The sequence below is a fragment of the Ambystoma mexicanum genome, chromosome 5q (assembly GCF_040938575.1).
Source record: "Ambystoma mexicanum isolate Mex_15411 chromosome 5q, UKY_AmexF1_1, whole genome shotgun sequence".
NCBI classification, from domain to species: Eukaryota; Metazoa; Chordata; class Amphibia; order Caudata; family Ambystomatidae; genus Ambystoma; species Ambystoma mexicanum.
In genome coordinates this window covers 1,090,279,132-1,090,298,728 of record NC_090933.1, presented here as the reverse complement: position 1 = coordinate 1,090,298,728, position 19,597 = coordinate 1,090,279,132, and the positions used below count along the sequence as shown (strand labels likewise).

Sequence of the window (19,597 nt, the reverse complement as noted above, 5' to 3'; positions counted from 1 at the left end):
CGGGGGAAGTGGTAAGACCATTCTCCCAAGCTGAAGTTTCCGCCCCTATCCAGCGCTCAAGTTCGTTGTGCCATGCCTGGTATTGTGGGCCTCTGGGTCGCTTCCAAGCCATGGCAATGGTCCTTTTGACCAGAATGCATACCAGATCCATTAGTCTGACTGAGTGTTTGAACTTGGCCAGTCTGGGGTACGTTCCGAGGAGGCACTCTGACGGAGTCCATTCATATCTGGTCATGCCTGCCTCGCTGCAGAGGAGTTCAACTCTCGCCCAGAGTCTCCGGACCTGGACACATCCCCAGAACATGTGTAATAGATTGGCTTCATCTCTACCACACCATGGGCAGTTATGCTGGGGTAGGTTATATATTTTGGCTATTCTAAGCGGTGTCAAGTATGATCGATATAGCATGTTGAGTTGAATTAATTTAAATCTAGAGTTTCTGGATACCGCATTGGGGAACGCTAATGCTCTATTCCATTCAGCTTCGGACAGTTCGTGGCCCAAATCACTCTCCCACCTGGTTTTGAGGTCCTTGCTGCGGGGGTTAGGCCTGTCAATTAGGTGGCTATATATGCGGGACACAGGCCTCCACCCGTCTCCCAGGCTGTATAGGTGCGTTATGAAGGTGTCGGATTCGGGCTCCTCAGGCCACGTGTCCCATTTAGTTCTAGCCAAATTGCGGATCCTTGCGTACCAAAGGAATTGACCGGCTGGGACGCCATCATCGAGCTGCAAGGAGGAGAAGTCCCGGAAAGTGCCCTCACTGTATAGGTCCCCCCACGTGTATACTCCCAGCCTTTCCCAGTGTCGAATAGAGGCAAGGTCTACTGAGTTCTGGCATAGGTCAGCTAAGAGCGGTGTGTCTGGATTGTAACTGTGCTGTAGGCGGAGAAGACTTTTAACCCTTTGCCATACCTGACGACCCAGGGTAGCTAAGAAGGGTATCCCCCCCACAAGACGTTGAGGGGCCCAAATGAGTTCATTTAATCGGATTGGGGCCGTCGAGTGCTGTAAGAGCAGTGTTTCAGGGGTAACATCATCGGCTAGCCATTTAGCCACAAAGCTTAGTTGAGCAGCCAGATAGTAACGCTCCAGATCAGGGAGCCGGATGCCTCCCTGCTCGTAAGGGAGGGTCAGGGTGGATAATGCAAATTTGTGCCTACTAGTTCCCCACAGGAAGTCTGTAAGTATCTTCCCTAAGAGACGGAAGAAGGGAGCCCTAATGTAATACGAAATGTTTTGGAAGCCATAGAGAAATCTGGGGAGGACGATCATCTTAATGATGGAAGCCCTGCCCATCATGGATAGGGGGAGGCGAGCCCAAAACCCGATTGACTTGCGCAAGGGGGGAAGTGCCGCTACCGTGTTGTTGGCGTGCATGAGTTCAGGCGTGTGGTAAATGTTAATGCCTAGATAGCGGAACGTAGTGGGGCACCATCCTATACCCAGTGAGGGGAGGTCATCAACATGTGTGTCCCTGAGGGCGCCCAGCGGAAACAGACAGGACTTGCGTTTGCTAAAGTGTATGCCTGACACCTTGGCAAAGTTGTCAAGGACCTCCAGCATAGTTGGGACATTCAGCTGCGGATCCCTCACGTAGAGGAGAACATCATCCGCGTACAGGGAAATTATATGGTCCACCCCATCAATCCTGATACCAGCATCAAAGAATTGTTTCCTGAAAAAAATGGCAATGGGTTCAAGCCCTATTATGTATAGCATGGGGGAGAGCGGACAGCCCTGCCGTGTGCCCCTTTGTATATCCCATGCCGTGGATATGAGTCGACCAGTCTTCACCCGTGCTCGCGGCTTGGTGTAGAGAATTATGATCCAGCGAATGAATCGTTCTCCGAAGCCAAACTCCCTGAGTACCGCAATCAGCCATTCCCAGAAAATTGAATCGAATGCCTTGATGGCGTCTAAAGAAAGTAATGTGTGGGCTTGCCCAGTGTGAGAGGGATGTGACAATATGTGTTGTAATCTGCGTAGGTTGGCAGTGGTGTTGCGGCCCGGCACAAAGCCACTCTGGTCGGGGTGCACCACTTCTCCGATCACCCTGGACAGCCGCTTGGCCAATATGGTTGTGAGAATTTTAACATCGTAATTGAGCATAGCGAGAGGGCGATAGGAGTCACAGTCATCCGCAGGCTTACCAGGCTTGAGGAGCGGAACCAATAAAGTCTCTCGCATGCTCTCGGGCAGGGTGCCCGACTCGTAGGCTTCTTGGAATACCTCGTGTAGCAGCGTGGACAGTTCCGGCTCATAGGCTTTGTAAAATTCAGCGGGCAGCCCGTCACTGCCCGGTGCCCTGCAGGTGGCCAGTGACTTAATGGCGTCTTTTATGTCCTCTATATCGATGTCAGCATCTAGAGCCTCCCTGTGTGGCAGGGGGAGAAGGGGCAAGCCAATTTCGTCCAGGGTGTTTGAGATGTCCTCGGGGGGTACCTCTTCAGCATGGGAGTACAGCTGGGTGTAGAACAGCCTAAGGGTGTCGTTAATTCCCTGTTGGGACCTTTGTAGCGTGCCATCGGCATCTCTTAGGGCAGTGGTCGGGAACTTAGGGTGTTCTTTCTTACACAGCCAGGCGAGTAGTCTGCCAGGTTTGTCGGCATGGGCGTGCGTTCTGTTGGTTCTGGTGATATAATCAAATTTGGCCAATCTGTCCCAGGCTTCCTTGCAGGCGGCCCTAGAGCTGGCCAGCTTGACTTCCTGTGGTTGGAGGTCCAGGGTGTTGGATTCTAGCTGTTCTATTTCAGCTTCTAGTGATTCGAGTTCAGTTCTTAGGCGTTTCCTCATGCCTCCGGCCTTTGCTATGACCTCTCCTCTTACAACCACTTTGAGAGCATCCCAGACCGTGCTTAGGTGGGCTACACTGCCTTTATTCTCATTGATGTAGTTCTCTATGGTTTCTCTAAGGCTTTCCCTGAACTCGGGGTCTTTAAGTGCCTCAGTGGGCATCCTCCATGTGGGTATGGGGGATCTGGGTCCAGTGATGTTCCATTCAATTACAAGGGGAGAGTGGTCAGAGATGGTGCGGCCCAGGTAGTTGGAAGAGTCGATCTGGGGGAAGCTCTCTCTGCCAATGAAGAGGTAGTCGATTCTGGTGTAAAGATTATGCGGTGAGGAGTGGAAGGAATAGCCACGATCCTTGGGGTGCTGTTCCCGCCAGATGTCGACCAGGTCTAGGCGGTTCAGCATGGTGTTCAGGGCGGTGGTGGCAGTTGATGGGCCAGCCAAGGGGGGGGTCGACCTGTCGAGTGCAGGGTCACTGATGCAGTTAAAGTCGCCTCCCCAGATAAGGAATGCATCTCTATAGGGCGCAATCTTTGTGCTTAACTTGGTGAGGTGCGCAGGGATGTTGTTGTTGGGGAGGTATGAGTTGACTATGCAGATCTCTGTTTGTTCAATGTGGCCCAGAATTATGACATACCTTCCATCGGGATCCTGTTCGATTTTGGTGAGCTGGAAGGGGATGTGAGGGCTGATCCAGGTGAACACCCCTCTGGCGAATTTGGAGTATGTGGACCCAAACCCTTGTCCACCCCAGTATGATTGGAGTGCTGCCATGGCTTCCTTGGTTAGATGTGTTTCTTGTAATAGGACCAACCCTATCTTCTTTCTGTGTAGATAGGATTTTATTCTGTTCCGGCGTAAGTAGGTACCTAAGCCCCTCACATTCCAGGTGGCGATTTTAAGGCGTGTGGGCATGATGATGGCAATGTGGCCAGGGCGCTGGCTCCACCCTCCTTGAGCCAGCTCTGTGTGCCGAGTGGTCGCCCCCAGGGTCTATGCTCTGCTTTCTTCCTGTTGGCCTTGATTGTTGCGTTGACGTGTTAATCGGAGACTTATAAACGAATTTAACTTCCACTCGAACAGGTGGATTGAACAAAAAAGTTAACTGTGTGTTGCTCCCAGCAGCTGTTCTGGGAGGACAACGCTCGGGGGCATCCGCTACCCATCGGCCTGTCCAGGTCATGTGGTGCGGTTGTGGTGTTGGCCTTGGGCCAGCCATGCTTGGGGTGGGGTGGGTTGCGCCGATGTCTGTGGGGTGGTCCGCGGAACTCCCGTCCTTGAGAGAACTAATCAATCATTGTTGTATCGGATCTGTTTGGGTTTAGCCGTTGGGTGTCGGAACGTGGTCCTCTCCCTCGGCCAGGTTATTATGTTCCATCCACATAGTGGCTGCCGCCGGGGTCTCCATGTAGACGGCTTTACCTTTGTGTAGAATCTTGAGGCGCGAGGGGTACAGTAGCATGTATTTAAGGTCGAACTTCCGCAGTTGGGCTTTGATAGGTATGAACGAGTTCCTGGCTCGCTGGACTTGCGGGGTATAATCGGGATAGATTACAATCTTGGAGCCATCGCGTCTGATGTCACCTCCATCCCTCGAGAATTTGAGGATTGTTTCCCTGTCACGAAAGTTCAAGACCTTGGCAATCATTGGGCGAGGGTGTGATCCCGGAGGGGGCCGCTTTTGTAGGGCGCGGTGGGCTCTCTCGATGGAGAAGCCCTGTGTGAGTTTGCCAGCTCCGACTTCCTGCATTAGTAGGGACTCGATAAATTCTGTGGGGTCAGCGCCTTCCATCCCCTCCGGAACGCCCAGGACTCTGATGTTATTGCGGCGGGCTCTACCCTCTGCTTCTTCGGATCTCGCTTCAAGATGAGCCACTTGCCTCTCAAGTGTGATGACTTTCTGCTTTAAGTCCTTGGCAGTGTCCGTGGTGTCCCGGAGGTTTATTTCCACTTTGTTTATTCTTTCTGCCATGTTGCGGGCGTCTTGGCGGATTAGCTGCATGTCCACCTTGAGTTCGTCTATCCTGGTCTCCATGCACGTTTGGAGTGCTGCGATAGCTTGGAGCACTTGGGCGTTGCTGGGGTCGGTAGCAGTTGTTGGGGTTTCAGTCTGCGTGGGGATCTCATGTTGGTTGGGCTGTTTGGGTTTAGCCCCTGAGAATGAGTCCATGATTGTGGCACCCCTGTTCTTGTTGCGCGAAGTAGACATTTGTCCCACCTGGTAGTGTGGTAACAGGGATGAGCCCTCCGTCGGCCCCACAGGACGGCGTATTTCAGTGAAGAGCAGCGGTGTTCCTTGGCGACACGATGCAGGGTGTTCCCCCGGCAGTGCGACAGGGCACTCAGCGATTTCCCGACACTCCGGGCCGTGGCCTCGCTGGGCCCCGTCGTCTATGGTACAGGCGAGTTCCGGCTCCCAAGCGCTAGGATAGGGTCTGCAGGCTTACCGGTGCGTTGGTGGGTAAACTGTTCACTCCTCAGTCCTCGGGCCGTCCGTTCGGGGGGAGAGGAGGAGGGCCCCTGTTTAGGTCTCCGCCGCTCCTTCGCACAGAGCTCCTCGCGGTCAGCAGATCGCGTCAGTGGGCTATGCACATCTCGTGTCCCCTCCGCAGTGGTCCCGGGGCGATGGATGTGACTCCGTCCGCTCCCCTTGGCAGTGTGGTGGTCTCCTCATGTGCTCGGTGGCATCCAGCGGCAGGACGAGTCCCGAGGAGCAGGGAAAAGCGAGGGTGTCCGGTCTTTCGGACGATGACTTTGCTGGGGACTTTCCGCCACTTGCGTAGGGACAGGGGAGGCGAAGCCCGATGGAACCTCTTCCCTTCGCCTCGCAGCCCGCTCGGTCCGCCCCTCCGTCAGGCCTCGCTGTCGTCCGCCATCTTGTTTCGCTCGGGGGCGTCAGTTCCGAGGTTGCGTTTTCGGGGACGCTGGTTCCGATTCTTCTCGTTCCAGCGCCGAACGGGGTCAGAATCACTTCCCCCACTTGGGTATAAGTTTTGGCACACAATCGGGCCAGGAATAAGGGTCGAATAAAGGATCTAGGCCAGGATCGGGACGGGAGCTCCACACAGTCACGTCTTTACGCCATCAGCGTTGGCCACGCCCCCCCAGGTGCAAATCCATCATGTAGTGGCCCCAGGGCGTGTGTTTTCTGTAGCATTATAATCTTGGGAGAATGACGATCACGAAACGCTAGAATCTTCCTAGCATTGACAGGGTTGTTAAGGACCCATACATTCCACAATATTAATACTTTCGATTCGCCCATTTGCAATTTATCAACCAGTACATTGTACGTGCATGCATACCCAAAGCATACCCAAAAGCAAGCAATCGTCAGGTGACACAACTCTGGCCTGCCAACCTGCCCACCAACTTTTAGAACCAAACACCCCATCATTCCCACCCGCCAACCCACCTCCCACAACTGCCCATTTAGGACCTGTATTCCAGTCCCCACACACATTCCTGTGAGCTCCCTGTTTTATCCCCCCGCCCTCACCACCTACCCCAACTTGATAATGTAACCCTTGTTCGGCCTTGGAAACTTCCTGGGGTATGCTGTGAGCAGTCACGGCTTCCATTGGCCATCCAGTGGGCTGCATGCACCAGCTTCAATTTAACTGTTTCACGTGCCTTAACTTTCACTATGTTGGTAAGTCAATATTGGAACTTCCTGTTCAATCTCTCCCACTGTACAGCCTGGCCTTTGTTCACGGGTCGTGGTTTTGATTGTTTCCACTCTCCCGCATTGGAAATGGAATGGAAGCCTCGACGTAAGCTATGGCATCCGCAGGAAATGCGCCCTGCCCCCGTGTTGAATTTGTAGTTTTGCAGGAAACATTACGGCATATGACACGTGTCAGTCCCTCAAAAGTCTCTTCACTGGATTGTATGATCTTCCCAAGACTTAAACCCTGCTGCAAAGTCCGGGAAGATATGGATATTGATGGCTTCATAGTGGAGTGTCTCTTGTTCTCTGGATAACTTCAGGATAAGGTCTCTGTCCCTATAATTGAGCATTTTCGTAAAATGGTGCACGGAGGGGCCCCGGGCCTAGGTACTGGAGCAAGAGTGCGATGTGCGTGCTCTACTAGAAAATGCATAGAAAACATAGTTGCTTCAAACAGGGTTTTTAGGAGATCTTAGATGAATGGTTCCATGGGCCCCTTGCATGCCGCTTTGGGCACTCGGACAATGCGCACATTATTCCGCCTCGCGCGTGACTCGAGATCTTCGGACTTGGGTGAGTTCTGCCCTCAGTCCTGCGATATCACGGTGATGTTGTCCCACCTTGTCTTCCACCTCTCCAATCCTGGTCTCGGCTACATTAATGCAACCACTTTCTTTTTCAAGTTTGGACATCACTGACCCAATGGTTGCCACAATATCATCCAGTTTAGCATTAACGGACACAAAGCTTCTCTGCATGGACGCCAACAGCTGGTCCTTGCGGGCATCCCCAGGCAAAGCGCTTGGGCAACCGCCCTGTCCCGGATCGATAGACCCGGGGGTCATGGCCTGTGTGCTGGTAAATTAATCCATTTGGCCACGCTTTTTTCAGGCGTCCTTCGTCATGGTGCTCAGTCGGTCTGAGATTCTATCTGCTTCTCGGGAACCCTGCACTATCCAGTTCTGCTGACCCTGGTACAAGAATCCTCTCCCAAGGGATCCCAGCACCAGGAAGCAGGTTTCATTCAATGCCACCGGTAGGCCCTCTTTTATGTCACTGTTGTCCAACTTAATGCATCTTCGAATACTCTAGGATGGAATGCCCATACCTCAAAGGCTGCTCACCGCCAGCCCCGGGCCCTCCTTGCTGAGTCAGGGTTGCGGTCCCACTTAGTAGCTCCGGATCTTGAGACGGTGGTCAGTTTATTTTCCCATCAATTTTCTCACCTTCGACAATGCAGGAACATGTGCCAGATGGTAATGAGGCTAGACTTTTCCAATCCCTCAAAGGCAAACAATTAGATTGCGGCAGCCTGCCACCATAATGACATTTGGTCTTCAACTGTGATCAAACTACCGGAAATAGTTTTCCATCCACTGAGCAGTTTGCGTTTATGATCCAAGCATTGTCGTCCTCCAGTGTCTTCTCTTGAAGTTGTGCCTGATCTTCCCATTATATCACATGTGTGCAGTCCCGGCCCGCTGTCCAGCCCGGACCCCACACGTGCAACCAACACGGAGCTCCTCCTTATCAGATGGGCTCCTAGACTGCTCCACACCAGCACGCTCAAGCGAAGGCCGTGCAATCCAGGCAGATGGCACACATGGACCCTCCATGCGCCACTGTCTCTACCGCAGCCCAGACACCACCACAGACACTATAAGCCACAGCCGGGGGCTGCTTGCCACTCCACCTGCACCCGGGAGAACTTATCTGCTGTTTTGCCGGTCTGGCGCCCTCACATGGCACTTGCTTGCCAGCCCATAGCGATGGTAGTCAAGCCACTCCGATGCCGCAGCTGCCCTGAACATCCCGCAGAGCTACGCTGCAGGGACACAGACGCCGCTGTCCCAACACCGGAGAGGAATTGCATGCTCCGGGCAGCCAGTGCAGCTCGGCTATGAGGCAAAATAGCCATCTCTTGTTGAGCTGGAGCTCCTCCCACTCCCAGGCCCCTCCGGCCCCCCAGTCTGCAGTGACAATCAGGCACTTCCACTCAAACACTGCGCTGCCAGTTTAGGGTTACGTCAATGCTCCATTCCTTCTCCAATCTGCCTGGAAGTCGGACACAATGTGCAGTACTTCCTCCTCCACAATCTAATGTCGTCTACAGCTACGCATTTGGCATGGGACAGGATGTCAAGGCAATCAGGATTTTGCCAGGGCGAGAGCTCACACTCAAGCAGCCATCGCAATTGCTGCTCAGCAACGCCCCAACCCTAAGCCTTTTCAACTGTGGTGCCCTGAAACTGAAATTGTCTTGCATTTTGTGCATCAAACCAAAAATAAATAAATTAATAACATTGAAAGACATTTATAAAATCATTTACCATGTGCCTTGAATGCATAGAGCCTCATTACACGTACGGCAGTGGGGGGGGGACGATGGAAATGCAGTGGGACCTCTGTTACCATTGTATTACTGCCACATTACGGCACCGCCATACTACAACCTTGGTGGTAAGGTGGAGTATTTTTCTTCAACAAAATTCTGGAGGTAAATCCTCCAACGTACCACTAAAAAACAGCAAAATTGGCGGAATTACTGTTGACAGAATGCCCATTGAGTCCTATAGACTCCAAAATGTGGGCCTACCACCACTTCTAAACCTGCGTTAAATTGGCAGGACCAAGTGTTGGTATTTTGGCAGATTGACCACCGAAATATCGCCAAACTTGTAATGAGGCCCTATAGACTTTGAAATCACAGTAGAGTGACTTATAAACCCAAATCATGACAGTGTTTGAGAACTGATTTGTAACTTAATCTTTACAGGACATGTGCCCAACATGAACACAATCCATCAAATGATGTTTACTGTCTTTCGTATCACGCTGGTGGATGATTATGGCTTTGACGCTATGTATCAGCGGGATCATTTAATGGCTTACCTACTGTGTGTATCATTCCTTGCAATTTCAAGTATCCTCTGCATTAATTTACTCATAGCCTTACTGTCGGATGCGTTTCAAAGGTATGTTCTTTCAGTTAACATATTTATCTTATACATTATTTAAAGATGTAGCTGAAAAAATAACTTTGTGGCTTTGTCAAAAATTGGAATGTTAGGCTATTTTTCTTTCTTTTTGTAAAACATTTTGACTAGTGATTATTTGAAATAATTTTAATTTTCACAAAATGCTGCAAGCGGAAAGAAGGAACGCAAAAAAAGTGTGTACAAAAGTAGATCAATAATTGACATTGAAGCTACATCAAAACAGCAATTGTGCTGTGCATTATAAATATTAAAATCAAACCAAAAGTAAACTGACATACTTTTAAAAATATAACAACATATTATGTTAGCAAAGACACTATTGTGACTCTTATCTGATGTTGTATTATGTTTTCACGTGTTATGTTATGCTGTGTTATGTTAAGTGTAATTTCTGTTTGCAGGTTCTAATGTGAGATGTAGGTTATTAACAATAAAGGTTTGGGTCTCTGCCTAACCTCAATGTGTCCCAAGAGTTTGCAGAATGTTGTCATGGAAAATATTTTTCGACTGTGGTGAAAGCAATGAGAAGATATGGTCACTCAGGGCCATATTCTGAGTTGCATACAAAAATAGGAAAGTGTTCTTCCATAAAGGATGAACACTTTCCTTAAAAGCACTGTATTCTTTTTAAAGTGATAATGTGGCGGCCTGGCATCAAACCCATGACTTTTGCATGTGGCTGATTTACTGCTTGACAACAGCCTTAGCAACCATGAGGAATGCAGTGCAGGCTCTGCAAGTGGATTCTCTTTTCAAAAGCACTGCTTTAGCAGGTCAACCAAAGGAGTTAAAATACCAGTGAGGTGCTGTAAACTCTACTGCACACTTTTTCCTTTTATAAAAATAGCATTTCCTTGACTGCAGCACCACTTTCTAGTTTAACAAAACCTTCTTAAACGTTCTTAAATTAGAAAAGTGTTAGGTCTGGATTCTGAGGTGCATGCAAACATGGGAAAGTGTTCCTTCATCAAGGAAGAATAATTTCCTTAAAACCACCATATTCTGTTAAAGTGACACCGTGGCAGCCTGGTCTGAAAGCCACCAATTTTGCATGTGCCTCATTTACTGCTTAACAGCAGCCTTAGCAACCAGGACAAATGTTGTGCCGGCACTGCGAAGGAATTCTCACTCCAAAGGCACTGTTTTTGCACAAAAAAGAAGATATACTACAGCACCTCTGGGGTGACGTTATCCTATACCGCAGCCTTTTCCCGGTCTAAAAAATAATAGTCTAAAAATAATAGTTCCCAGATGTAGTACCACTTTTCTAAATTACTGAAAGCTTAAGGACACTTTCACAAATTATAAAAGTGGCAGTCTTTAAATAAATGCTCATACTGCTACGGGAGCACATGCTTCTCCCACAAGAGAGATTGTAGCAGCTTTTCCTGCAGGAAAGCACACCTCCCATCCAATACTTCCACCCACTTCAGAATGGTGGTGCTGGAAACTGGAGGGGAGAATGTTGGCTTTCCACACTACTTTTAGCACAAGCTCAAAAGTGTGCCCCCAGTCTTTTAAGAAATGCTTGCAGTGCCACTGGTACACGTTTCTATGAAAAGGATGGATTTAAGCAGCTTTTGCTGCTGGAAAGCAAAACATCACCCCTCCAATTCTTCCACCCACCTTAATATGGTGGTGCTGCAACCTGGAGGGGAGAATGTCTGCTTTGTTCACTACTTTTTTTTTGTAAACGTGTTTATTTTAAACAGGCAGGTTATGACAATACAAATCTTAATCACTTGCGACATGAAGCATACAGTAATACCATTTGACGCTCCTCACACCCCACCCTCCGGTCTCAAGTTCCGTCTTCACGTCCCCGCTTGGTATCTCCATCCTGAATAGTTCTCCTGGCCAGTTGGGGCTTGAAAGTCAGGGCCGGGAACCTTTGGTCAAAATCCAATACCGGACCCCAGATGTTTTGAAAGCGATGCAAAGCGCCTGCCCCGGCAGCCGTCACCTTCTCGGCAATCAGGATGTCCCAGACTTTCATCCACCAGAAAGGCATGAGAGGGCCTTCCGTCGTTTTCCAGGTGCGGGCTATCACGTTCCTGCCCGCAAGTAGGCATTGCGATAATAGTTTGGCCTTGGGACCAGACCTTGGGTAGATCCCGGGGATCGGTGCTCCAAGGAGAATAGGTTCGGGGGCCAAGAGCAGTCGCACCTGAGTGATGTCCGCAATCGTCGCTAGGCATTGTTTTCAAAAGGCTTGAGCCTTGGGGTAGGACCACCACATGTGGAAGAAGGAGCCTATTTGGCCGCATTGTCTCCAGCATTGTGGGTTGAGTGTGGAGTTCATGTGATGAAGTCTTAGGGGAGGGTAGTACCACCGGAGGAGGATCTTGTAGGCGCACTCTCTGTTTGTGATGCATGATGAGGAGGTGTGAGCCCGGGATCAGATGTCAACCCACTGCTGGTCTTCAATAGGATGGCCCAGGTCCGCCTCCCATAGGGCCATGTACCGGGTCTTGGAGGTTAAGAAATCCGTTTGGAGGCGTTTATATAGAGTGGAGATTCTTCCTCGGGGCGGGAGCTCATTAAGGGGCAATTTGATTGCTGTGGGGGGACGAGTAGCTGCCTGGCGAGTCTTTGGGTGGGTGCACCAGTGTCGCAGCTGGGTATATGTGAATCTACCTTGTTCCTGGATCCTAAAGAGTTCTTTGCATCGCTCAAAGGTGCAGGGTTGGCCCCCTTCAAAAAGTTGTCCCAGGGTCTCTAGGCTTCCTGCAATCCAGGACTTAAAATTCCGGGGAGACAGACCAGGTGAGAAGGTCGGGTTCATAAACACCAGGGAGAGGGGGCTGAGCCCCGTCGGGATCCTCTTCTGTTTCAACGCCTTGTCCCATACCGAAATGGTGTGTTTGGTGGTCGCCAGAAGATTCCGCCACAGTCGCCGTTCCAGAGGGGGGATATGTGGGAGAAAGCACAGCGGGAGGGGTAATTGCGCCTGTTCGAGGTCCACCCATCTAGGGCGGTTGGTAAGGACTTGCTATGATTGGATACAGGACAGTTGAGCCGCCATGTGGTATTTCTGCAAGTCAGGGACCCAGAGGCCACCGAGTTTCGCGTTGCTCAGCATCGTGGATTTAGGGATCCTGGGTTTTTTCCCCTCCAAATAAACTGCAGAATTTTCTTCTGTAGGCGTTGAAGGGCTGGCGCCGGAACCGGCACCGGGAGTGAGGAGCATGCATACAGAAGTCTCTGTAGTAAGTTCATTTTACAGGCTGTAATACGGCCCATCAGCGATATCTCTTGTGCCGCCCAGTGTCTCAAATCTGCCTCCAAGTTTGTAAATAATGGGGGAAAATTAGCCTGATAGGCTTGGTTTGGCCGGGATCTGGACTCCTAAGTAGCTAATTCCCTTGGTCGTCCATTGTATTGGGCACAGCGGAATTAGGGCTTCTCGGTCTTCCCGGGTCAAACCCACTCCCATGGCGGCTGATTTCCGGAAGTTGATGGCAAAGCCTGTGACCTTGCCATAGCTCGCTATCTCAGCCAGGGCTTGAGGGAGGGAAGAACGGAGTTTTGTGATAGGACATCGTCTGCATAGAGGGCCAGCTTGTGGTGTGCCGGGCCTGATTGAAAGCCTTCGACTGCAGGGTTCAACCTGATCCGCTGGGCAAACGGTTCCATAATTAGAGCGAAGAGGCGTGGCAACAGCGGGCATCCCTGTCGGGTTCCGCAAGTTAGGTTGATGGGGGAGGAAAAGGTGCTATTAACTCTGAGAAGAGTTTTGGGAGCTTTGTAATTTGCCAGCATCATAGTGCAGAACTCCGGGCCAAATCCAAAGGCCTCAAGGGTGAGCCTCATGAAAGTCCAATCTACTTTGTCGAACGCCTTGGTCGCGTCCAGGGCCAGAAGCACCAGTTCCTGGGAGTCTCGAGAGGCAAGTTCCACCAGATCCAAGGCTCTTCAAATGTTGTCGGCCGTGGAGCGGTGTCTGAGGAAGCCACTCTGATCCACACTGATTATCTCCGGCAAGAACTGAGATAGTCGTGATGCTAGGATTTTAGAGTATATATTAGCATCTATGTTGAGCAGGGCAATGGGTCTGTATGATGCAGGGTTCTTCGGATCGCCTCCAGGCTTAGGTAGTAAGACCGTAATTGACTCCTGCATGGACGGGGTTACAGTGCCCGTGGTCCTGAGCGAGTTAAATAACTGTACCAAAGGTGCTAATACTTGGGGTTTGAAAATCTTGTAAAACCTGGTTGTATACCCATCAGGGCCAGGGGCTCGGGATTTAAGGGCTTTTATTGCCTCGTCCACTTCCTTGTCGGTAATCGGCGCCTCCAGAGAGTCACGGGCTGTTCTTTTTAGCCGGGGAAGCGCTGCACTCCGTAGGTATTCCTTCTGTTCCTCCATGTCCCGCACCAGAGTGGTCATCACCTGAGTCAGGTGGGCCGTAGCGAGCTGCAGTTTGTCCTGATCAGCGTAATGGACCTTGCCTTGTTGGTCCCGCAGGCCCACAATTGTGTTGTTCCTCTTCGCCTTGGCAAGTTTGGCCACTAGTAACTTATTTGCTTTGTTGTTTTTAGCATAATAAAACTGTTTAGCTTTTGCCATTTGGTGGGCAGTGTGTTCGGCATAGTGGGCCTCGATCTTTTTTTGCGCTATCCGGATAGCCCGCTGAGTTTTAGGGGTCAAGCCCTTCTCCTTATGGGTCCTTTTTGCATTTTTAAGTTCTTCCTCAAGGCCCTGGCGCGTTTGACGTTTGTGTCTGTGATAGGCCGCTCCTTGCGCAATCAGTTCACCTCGCACTACTACTTTCATTGTGTCCCAAGTATTGGCGGTAGAGGTGTCTTCACTGGGGTTTTCCTTAAAGAAGTTGGTGATCGTGGTTGCGATCGTGTCTCTGAGTGGTATCACATTAAGAATCGGATCATATAGTGTCCATCTGCGCTGTTGGGGGTTAGCTGGTTCCTGCACTCGGATTTCAAGGGTCACCGGGGCGTGATCAGACAAGGTTCTGGAGCCAATTGTCACATTGTTGGTGAACATGAAGATTTGTGTGGATACTAGGAGAAGATCTATCCTGGAGAAGGTTCTGTGGACATAAGAATAAAAGGAAAAGTCTCTTTCGGATGGGTGGAGTACTCTCCATGAATCCACCATCCCCAGAGTTCTGAATAGTTGTAGGAGAGCCAGGGCTATGGTGAGGTCTCCGGCGCTGGGCGGGTGCGACTTGTCTTTCGTGGGGTCCGGGACCCCATTGAACTCCCCTCCAATCACTATCTGGCCTTCCAGAAACGGAGAGAGAGTTGTACTCAGGGATTCATAGAACAGCGCCTGGCCTGAGTTGGGTGCGTATACTGAAATTATAGAGTAGAGTTGTCCTAGTAGCAGGCATTTCACCGCCATGTACCGCCCCTCCGGGCAGCTTATAGAGTCTAGAATTTGAGGGTTCAGTCCCCTCCCAAATAGGATAGCTGTGCCACCCCTCTTGGAGTTCCAAGATGCGAAAAGTTGCTTCGGAAAGTTTCGGGAGCGTAGGCGGCTATGGTCTGCCGGCAGCAGATGGGTTTCTTGTAGCATAGCTACTGCTGCATCGTCGTTCTGAAGCTTCTGTAGGATGGACTTGCATTTGGCGGGTGAATTTAGTCCCTTGACATTCAGGGAGACGAACCTCAGATTTTGATGTTCTAGGACCAGTTCCGGGGCCGTTGACGAGTCCTGGAGGAGAGGGGGAGATGTAGAGGGATCAGCCATCATGTCGCGGAGTGTGTGGCCATTCCCCAACCTGCCTATGGGGTTTTTTCTCGGGCCGCCAACGGGAGGGCCGAGTTTTAACTGAGGGTGGCAGACCTTTTGTGGGTCTAGTGCCTCCCTTGGCCAACGGGGCCATAGAACAGTGTGTAGCCAACGTGGCTAATCTTACAGGTAGTCTTAGTGGTTTGTTCCAAGGACTCATAGGTGGACTGTGCCTTGGAACCGGGTATGGACCGTGGAATAATGCCCGCTGCTTTTAGGGATGGAGCTTATCTGTATTCCTGAGGGTGCTGATCGGATCATGGTGCCGGGCTGACGAGCCGGGATAGAGGTGGTAGCTCCATCATGGGGTCGCATCCGGCTATTTCCTCTTCCGAAATCTGGGAACCCTCGACCAAGAATTTTGTGTGAGATTAGGGGAGGCCACCAGGTCTGAGTCAGACGTTGCTTCGAGGGCAGGGAAGACGAAGGTTTGGAAGCATCTGGGCGCAGGATGTCGTCAGCATCTTCCAGGTGGCTAATTTTCCTGAGTGAGCCCTTGTAGGAAAATTGCAAAGCTGTGGGAAAGAGCCATCTGTAGCAGATTTTTTTAGCTTGAAGAAGGGTGGTTAGAGGGCGGAGGGCTCGCCTCTTTTGAAGAGTAAGAGGAGAAAGGTCCTGAAAGATCTGGAGGGAGGTCCCTTGAAATGTAATTTCGTCTTTGGAGCGGCTTATCGCCAAGATGGCTTCCTTCGTGGTAAAGAAGTGCACCCTAGTGATGACGTCAGGGGGGCCATCTGATTCCACTCCGCATCGGGGGTTCAGCCTTTGGGTGAGATCTAGGAGAAGCTATGAATCTTCGAGGTCAGGGAGGAGAGATTGGAAAAAGAGGCCCACATATTCAGCTAACCCCTTGTCTGGGATCGAAGTGGGAACCCCCCGAATATGGAGGTTGTTGCGCCGGGCCCTATTTTCCAGGTCCTCCTGCTTGTATTCCAGGATGTCGTACTTGTCCTGCAATAGTCTGATTGAGCGTTGGACCTCAGTTAGAGCGGAGGCATGATCTTGGATATGGTCCTCAACAACTCCCAACTCCCACTCTTTGTTCAACCTCCAAGACTTTTTTATCCGTGCTTTCCAGTTTAGTTGTAAGTTCCGACATACAAGAGCGGAATTCTGATTTGATATCCGCCGTGAATTCACGTATATCTTCTTTGGTCGCCAAAGGTCCCTTATTGTCTAGGGATTCCCGTGAAATAGAGGGGCAGGAGTCTTGTTTCTTAGCTTTGTTGGATGCGATCAGCAGAGTTGCTATGTCCGAAGACTTGGTGGTCTTTTGTTGCTTAGTCATCGCGCTGGTTGTCAGCGGCAGGACAATGGCCGCTGGGAGCACTGTAGTGGTGAAGGAGAGTTGCTACGTGAGCTGCTCAGGGGCCCCCAGAGGCTAGGAAGTGCTACCCGTGCGGGTTATAGGCCTTATCCGCGGGCAGCAGGGCCGTGGGCCGGGGTGCCCCAGGAAGGGCTCATGGAGAAGAGCATGCGGGCTAAGCCTACCTTAAATCTCTCAAGGGGCTCCTGCTGAGGGCTCCCGCTGCCAACCGTTGGGGGGAGGCTCTCCCATCCCTGCTCCAGGAAATTGAGTCGCTTCAAGGACCGTTCCATAGGCCAGAGGGTAGGCCCCCCCGGGCACCCAGAGGAGCCACCAGTGCAGCCCGTGTAGGTCTCCGTCCGCCGGGTGTGTAGCTGTAAAGCGGGGTGTGCCGTGGCGCCCCAGGAGGAAGAGGGAAAGGGAGCACAAAACAGGGCCAGGGAAGTGGATCACTCCGCAGGGAAAACCCCTGCCAGTCCTCGGTTCCAGGGGGGGCCCGGGCCGCCCTCCACAGGCCGATGGAAACAGTCCCCGCTTCTTGTCAGGATGTCCGGATGCTCATCCGTCCCCTTCGGCTTGTGTGTTACGGGGAGGCTCGCCTCCAACTCCCGACTGCGCATGCCATCATACGTGCGCCCGCCATCTTGGATTCCCCGAGCGGCAGAGGGGGGGACCGGGATTCAAGCGGCGAGTACGGACATAGTGCTCCTTCTCCCGGCTTTCATCTTTGAGCTGCTAATGCCCCATCTGTTCCGATCCACATAGCTGGCGTCGGTGGATCGTGTAGGCCACAGGAACTGCACGATTTTAGCTATAGCAGCGGGCAGTCCACGGGCGGCTTTAGAGGAGCGACTGCATCGCGTCGGCTCCAAGCCACGCCCCCTGTTCACTACTTTTAACACAAGCTCAGAATCAGGCCCTGAGTGTTTGGGTCAGGACCAGGCGAGTGGTATAATAATTTGCTGTACTACGATGTTAGCTTTTCAATTTCTTTTCAAGAATCCTGGTTCCATTTTGTGAAAAGGGTGGAGTGAGGGTGGTCATGCATATCTAGAAGTTTAAATTAAATGATTTCCACTGTGACGTTCTCACAATTTAATATTTTGGCTTAACGGTATAATAAAGCAACACTTAGGACCCGATGCTGAGGCGCATGCAAAAATAGGGAAGTGTTCTTCCATGAAGGATGAACAAATTTACTTAAAAGCACCAAATTCTGTTAAAGTGATAATTTGGCGGACTGGTATCAAAGCCACGACCTTTGCATGAGCCTGATTTACTTCTTTACAACAGCGCTAGCAATCATGAGGAATGCAGGGCAGGCTCTGGGGCGGGTAGGTTCTGCTTTTAAAAGCACTGGTTTGGCACGTCAAAACAAGCATTGGCAATTCTAATCATTTTGGATTTTGTATGGGCATTTGACAAGTGTTCCCATCATATCTGCAAGTACATACATCTTATGCGACTTATCAGTAAGCATACCCATTTAAAAATATTGTACAAATAGCTGTTAGATCAGCCTTATTTTCAGGGTGTCACCTTCCTTTTATACCTATTACAGTTATTGACTCTAATCAAAATGTTTCAGCCTTTTGATTGTTCCAAGCAGTCTCATAAAAAGTTGGAAACTTGCTGCAGGATCTACAGCAGATTTATGAAACATTTGCCAAATGATCTACCCTGCAGTGAGCAGATTCCATGTGCCCCTCTCTACTTGGTAGCCTAGAGTGGGACTGTCCTAAGTACATCCATTAATTTGGAATTTTTGAAATAGTTAACACCACATTCTTTAACATGCATTTGCATAAAAAGGCTGGTTAGGTAAAAGTAGTGGTTAGAACACGTTCACAAAATAGATGCTTTCTATCTAAAACATTTCAGCCTCGTATCACGTAAACAAAACAAGACGAGGAAGCGAAGCTGTACTGATCAGCTCAGGTGAGCTGATGAAACAGAAACAGAGCATTGGATTGTGGTCGCAAGAAAAGTCCACATATTTGCATGGTTTGTGTCCTCAGCTGCTGCTCACCGTAGACAGTGGCATACCTCATATCCCTTTCTTTTTGCTTGCCATGGGCATAGAAACTATAAAATAATGTCCATACTCTACCCAGTTAATCATAAAGGCCTTCATACTAGCATGGCATTTTAAAAACATTAAAACATGACAGTATATTCATCTGTAATGAGTACAGCAAGCACAAGATTTAAAATACATTTTTACCAACACCTGCTTTGTGCATGTGTTAAGGAGGTGCCAAGGATCACACAATCAGTCAGGAAAAATACTCAATGATGGGGGACCCGGGTGCACTTAAAAACCCAGCTTTATGCAGACAACAAATCTAATCTGGGACAGCATACAAGCATTTCCTCTTGCAGCTCTCGTATTCCAGACAATTACAAGCTGGTTTTGTTACACAATGACATAAGAAATTACGTCACATTACAATATCAATTTACGACACCTTCAGGGGGTTGGTTAATAAGTAGAGTTGCATGTAGAACATTTAGACATTAGTAACTTAATTGGTCGATACCTATCTAATGGCTCCACTTGGGCCCATCCCTCTTGCAGACACTACTTCTAATACATCACTATAGGGCTTATGATTGGTTGGCACTATCCATCATGGGCGTTGTGGTAAGGGTACCTCTTATTGGTTGGCATCTAGTTTACCAACCATGGACACTTTGACAGGACGTCCAGATACGAGTGGGACACACTTTGGGGAAGAGACTTTCATGGTCTGCTATATTTCCAATTAAAGAATACCCCTAATCATCCCAAAGTGATGAGGCGTCCTTTATTCTTTGAACCTGGCCTTGTGTGCAGTCTGTTGTCTATGTGCATATTGACAGAGTTCTGCATGTGTTCTATCTACATTTGGCACTTAATGAATAGGCAGTGTTTTCCATTTCTGGGTCACGTACTAGGATACCATGGTTGAGAATGAATTTTCTTCTATTTATTAAGGTGTTAGCTAATTCTAACGTACATGTTATGTTCTTTGTGGCCACTCATGGTGGAAGTCAGCTTCTCTCTATAAAGGCCTTTGGCTTTCTGATCTCAT

The 19,597-nt window shown here is 50.1% G+C and overlaps 1 protein-coding gene across 1 annotated transcript in view; it reads left to right on the top strand.

Moving 5' to 3' along the window:
- LOC138498350 (transient receptor potential cation channel subfamily A member 1-like) overlaps nucleotides 1-19,597 on the top strand; it is a 1,354,892-nt gene that overhangs the window by 1,230,100 nt on the left and 105,195 nt on the right. Inside the window, exon 15 of the mRNA XM_069622141.1 lies at nucleotides 9,241-9,439. Within this exon, the coding sequence (XP_069478242.1) occupies nucleotides 9,241-9,439 (199 nt within the window). The remainder of the gene's footprint in view (nucleotides 1-9,240; nucleotides 9,440-19,597) is intronic.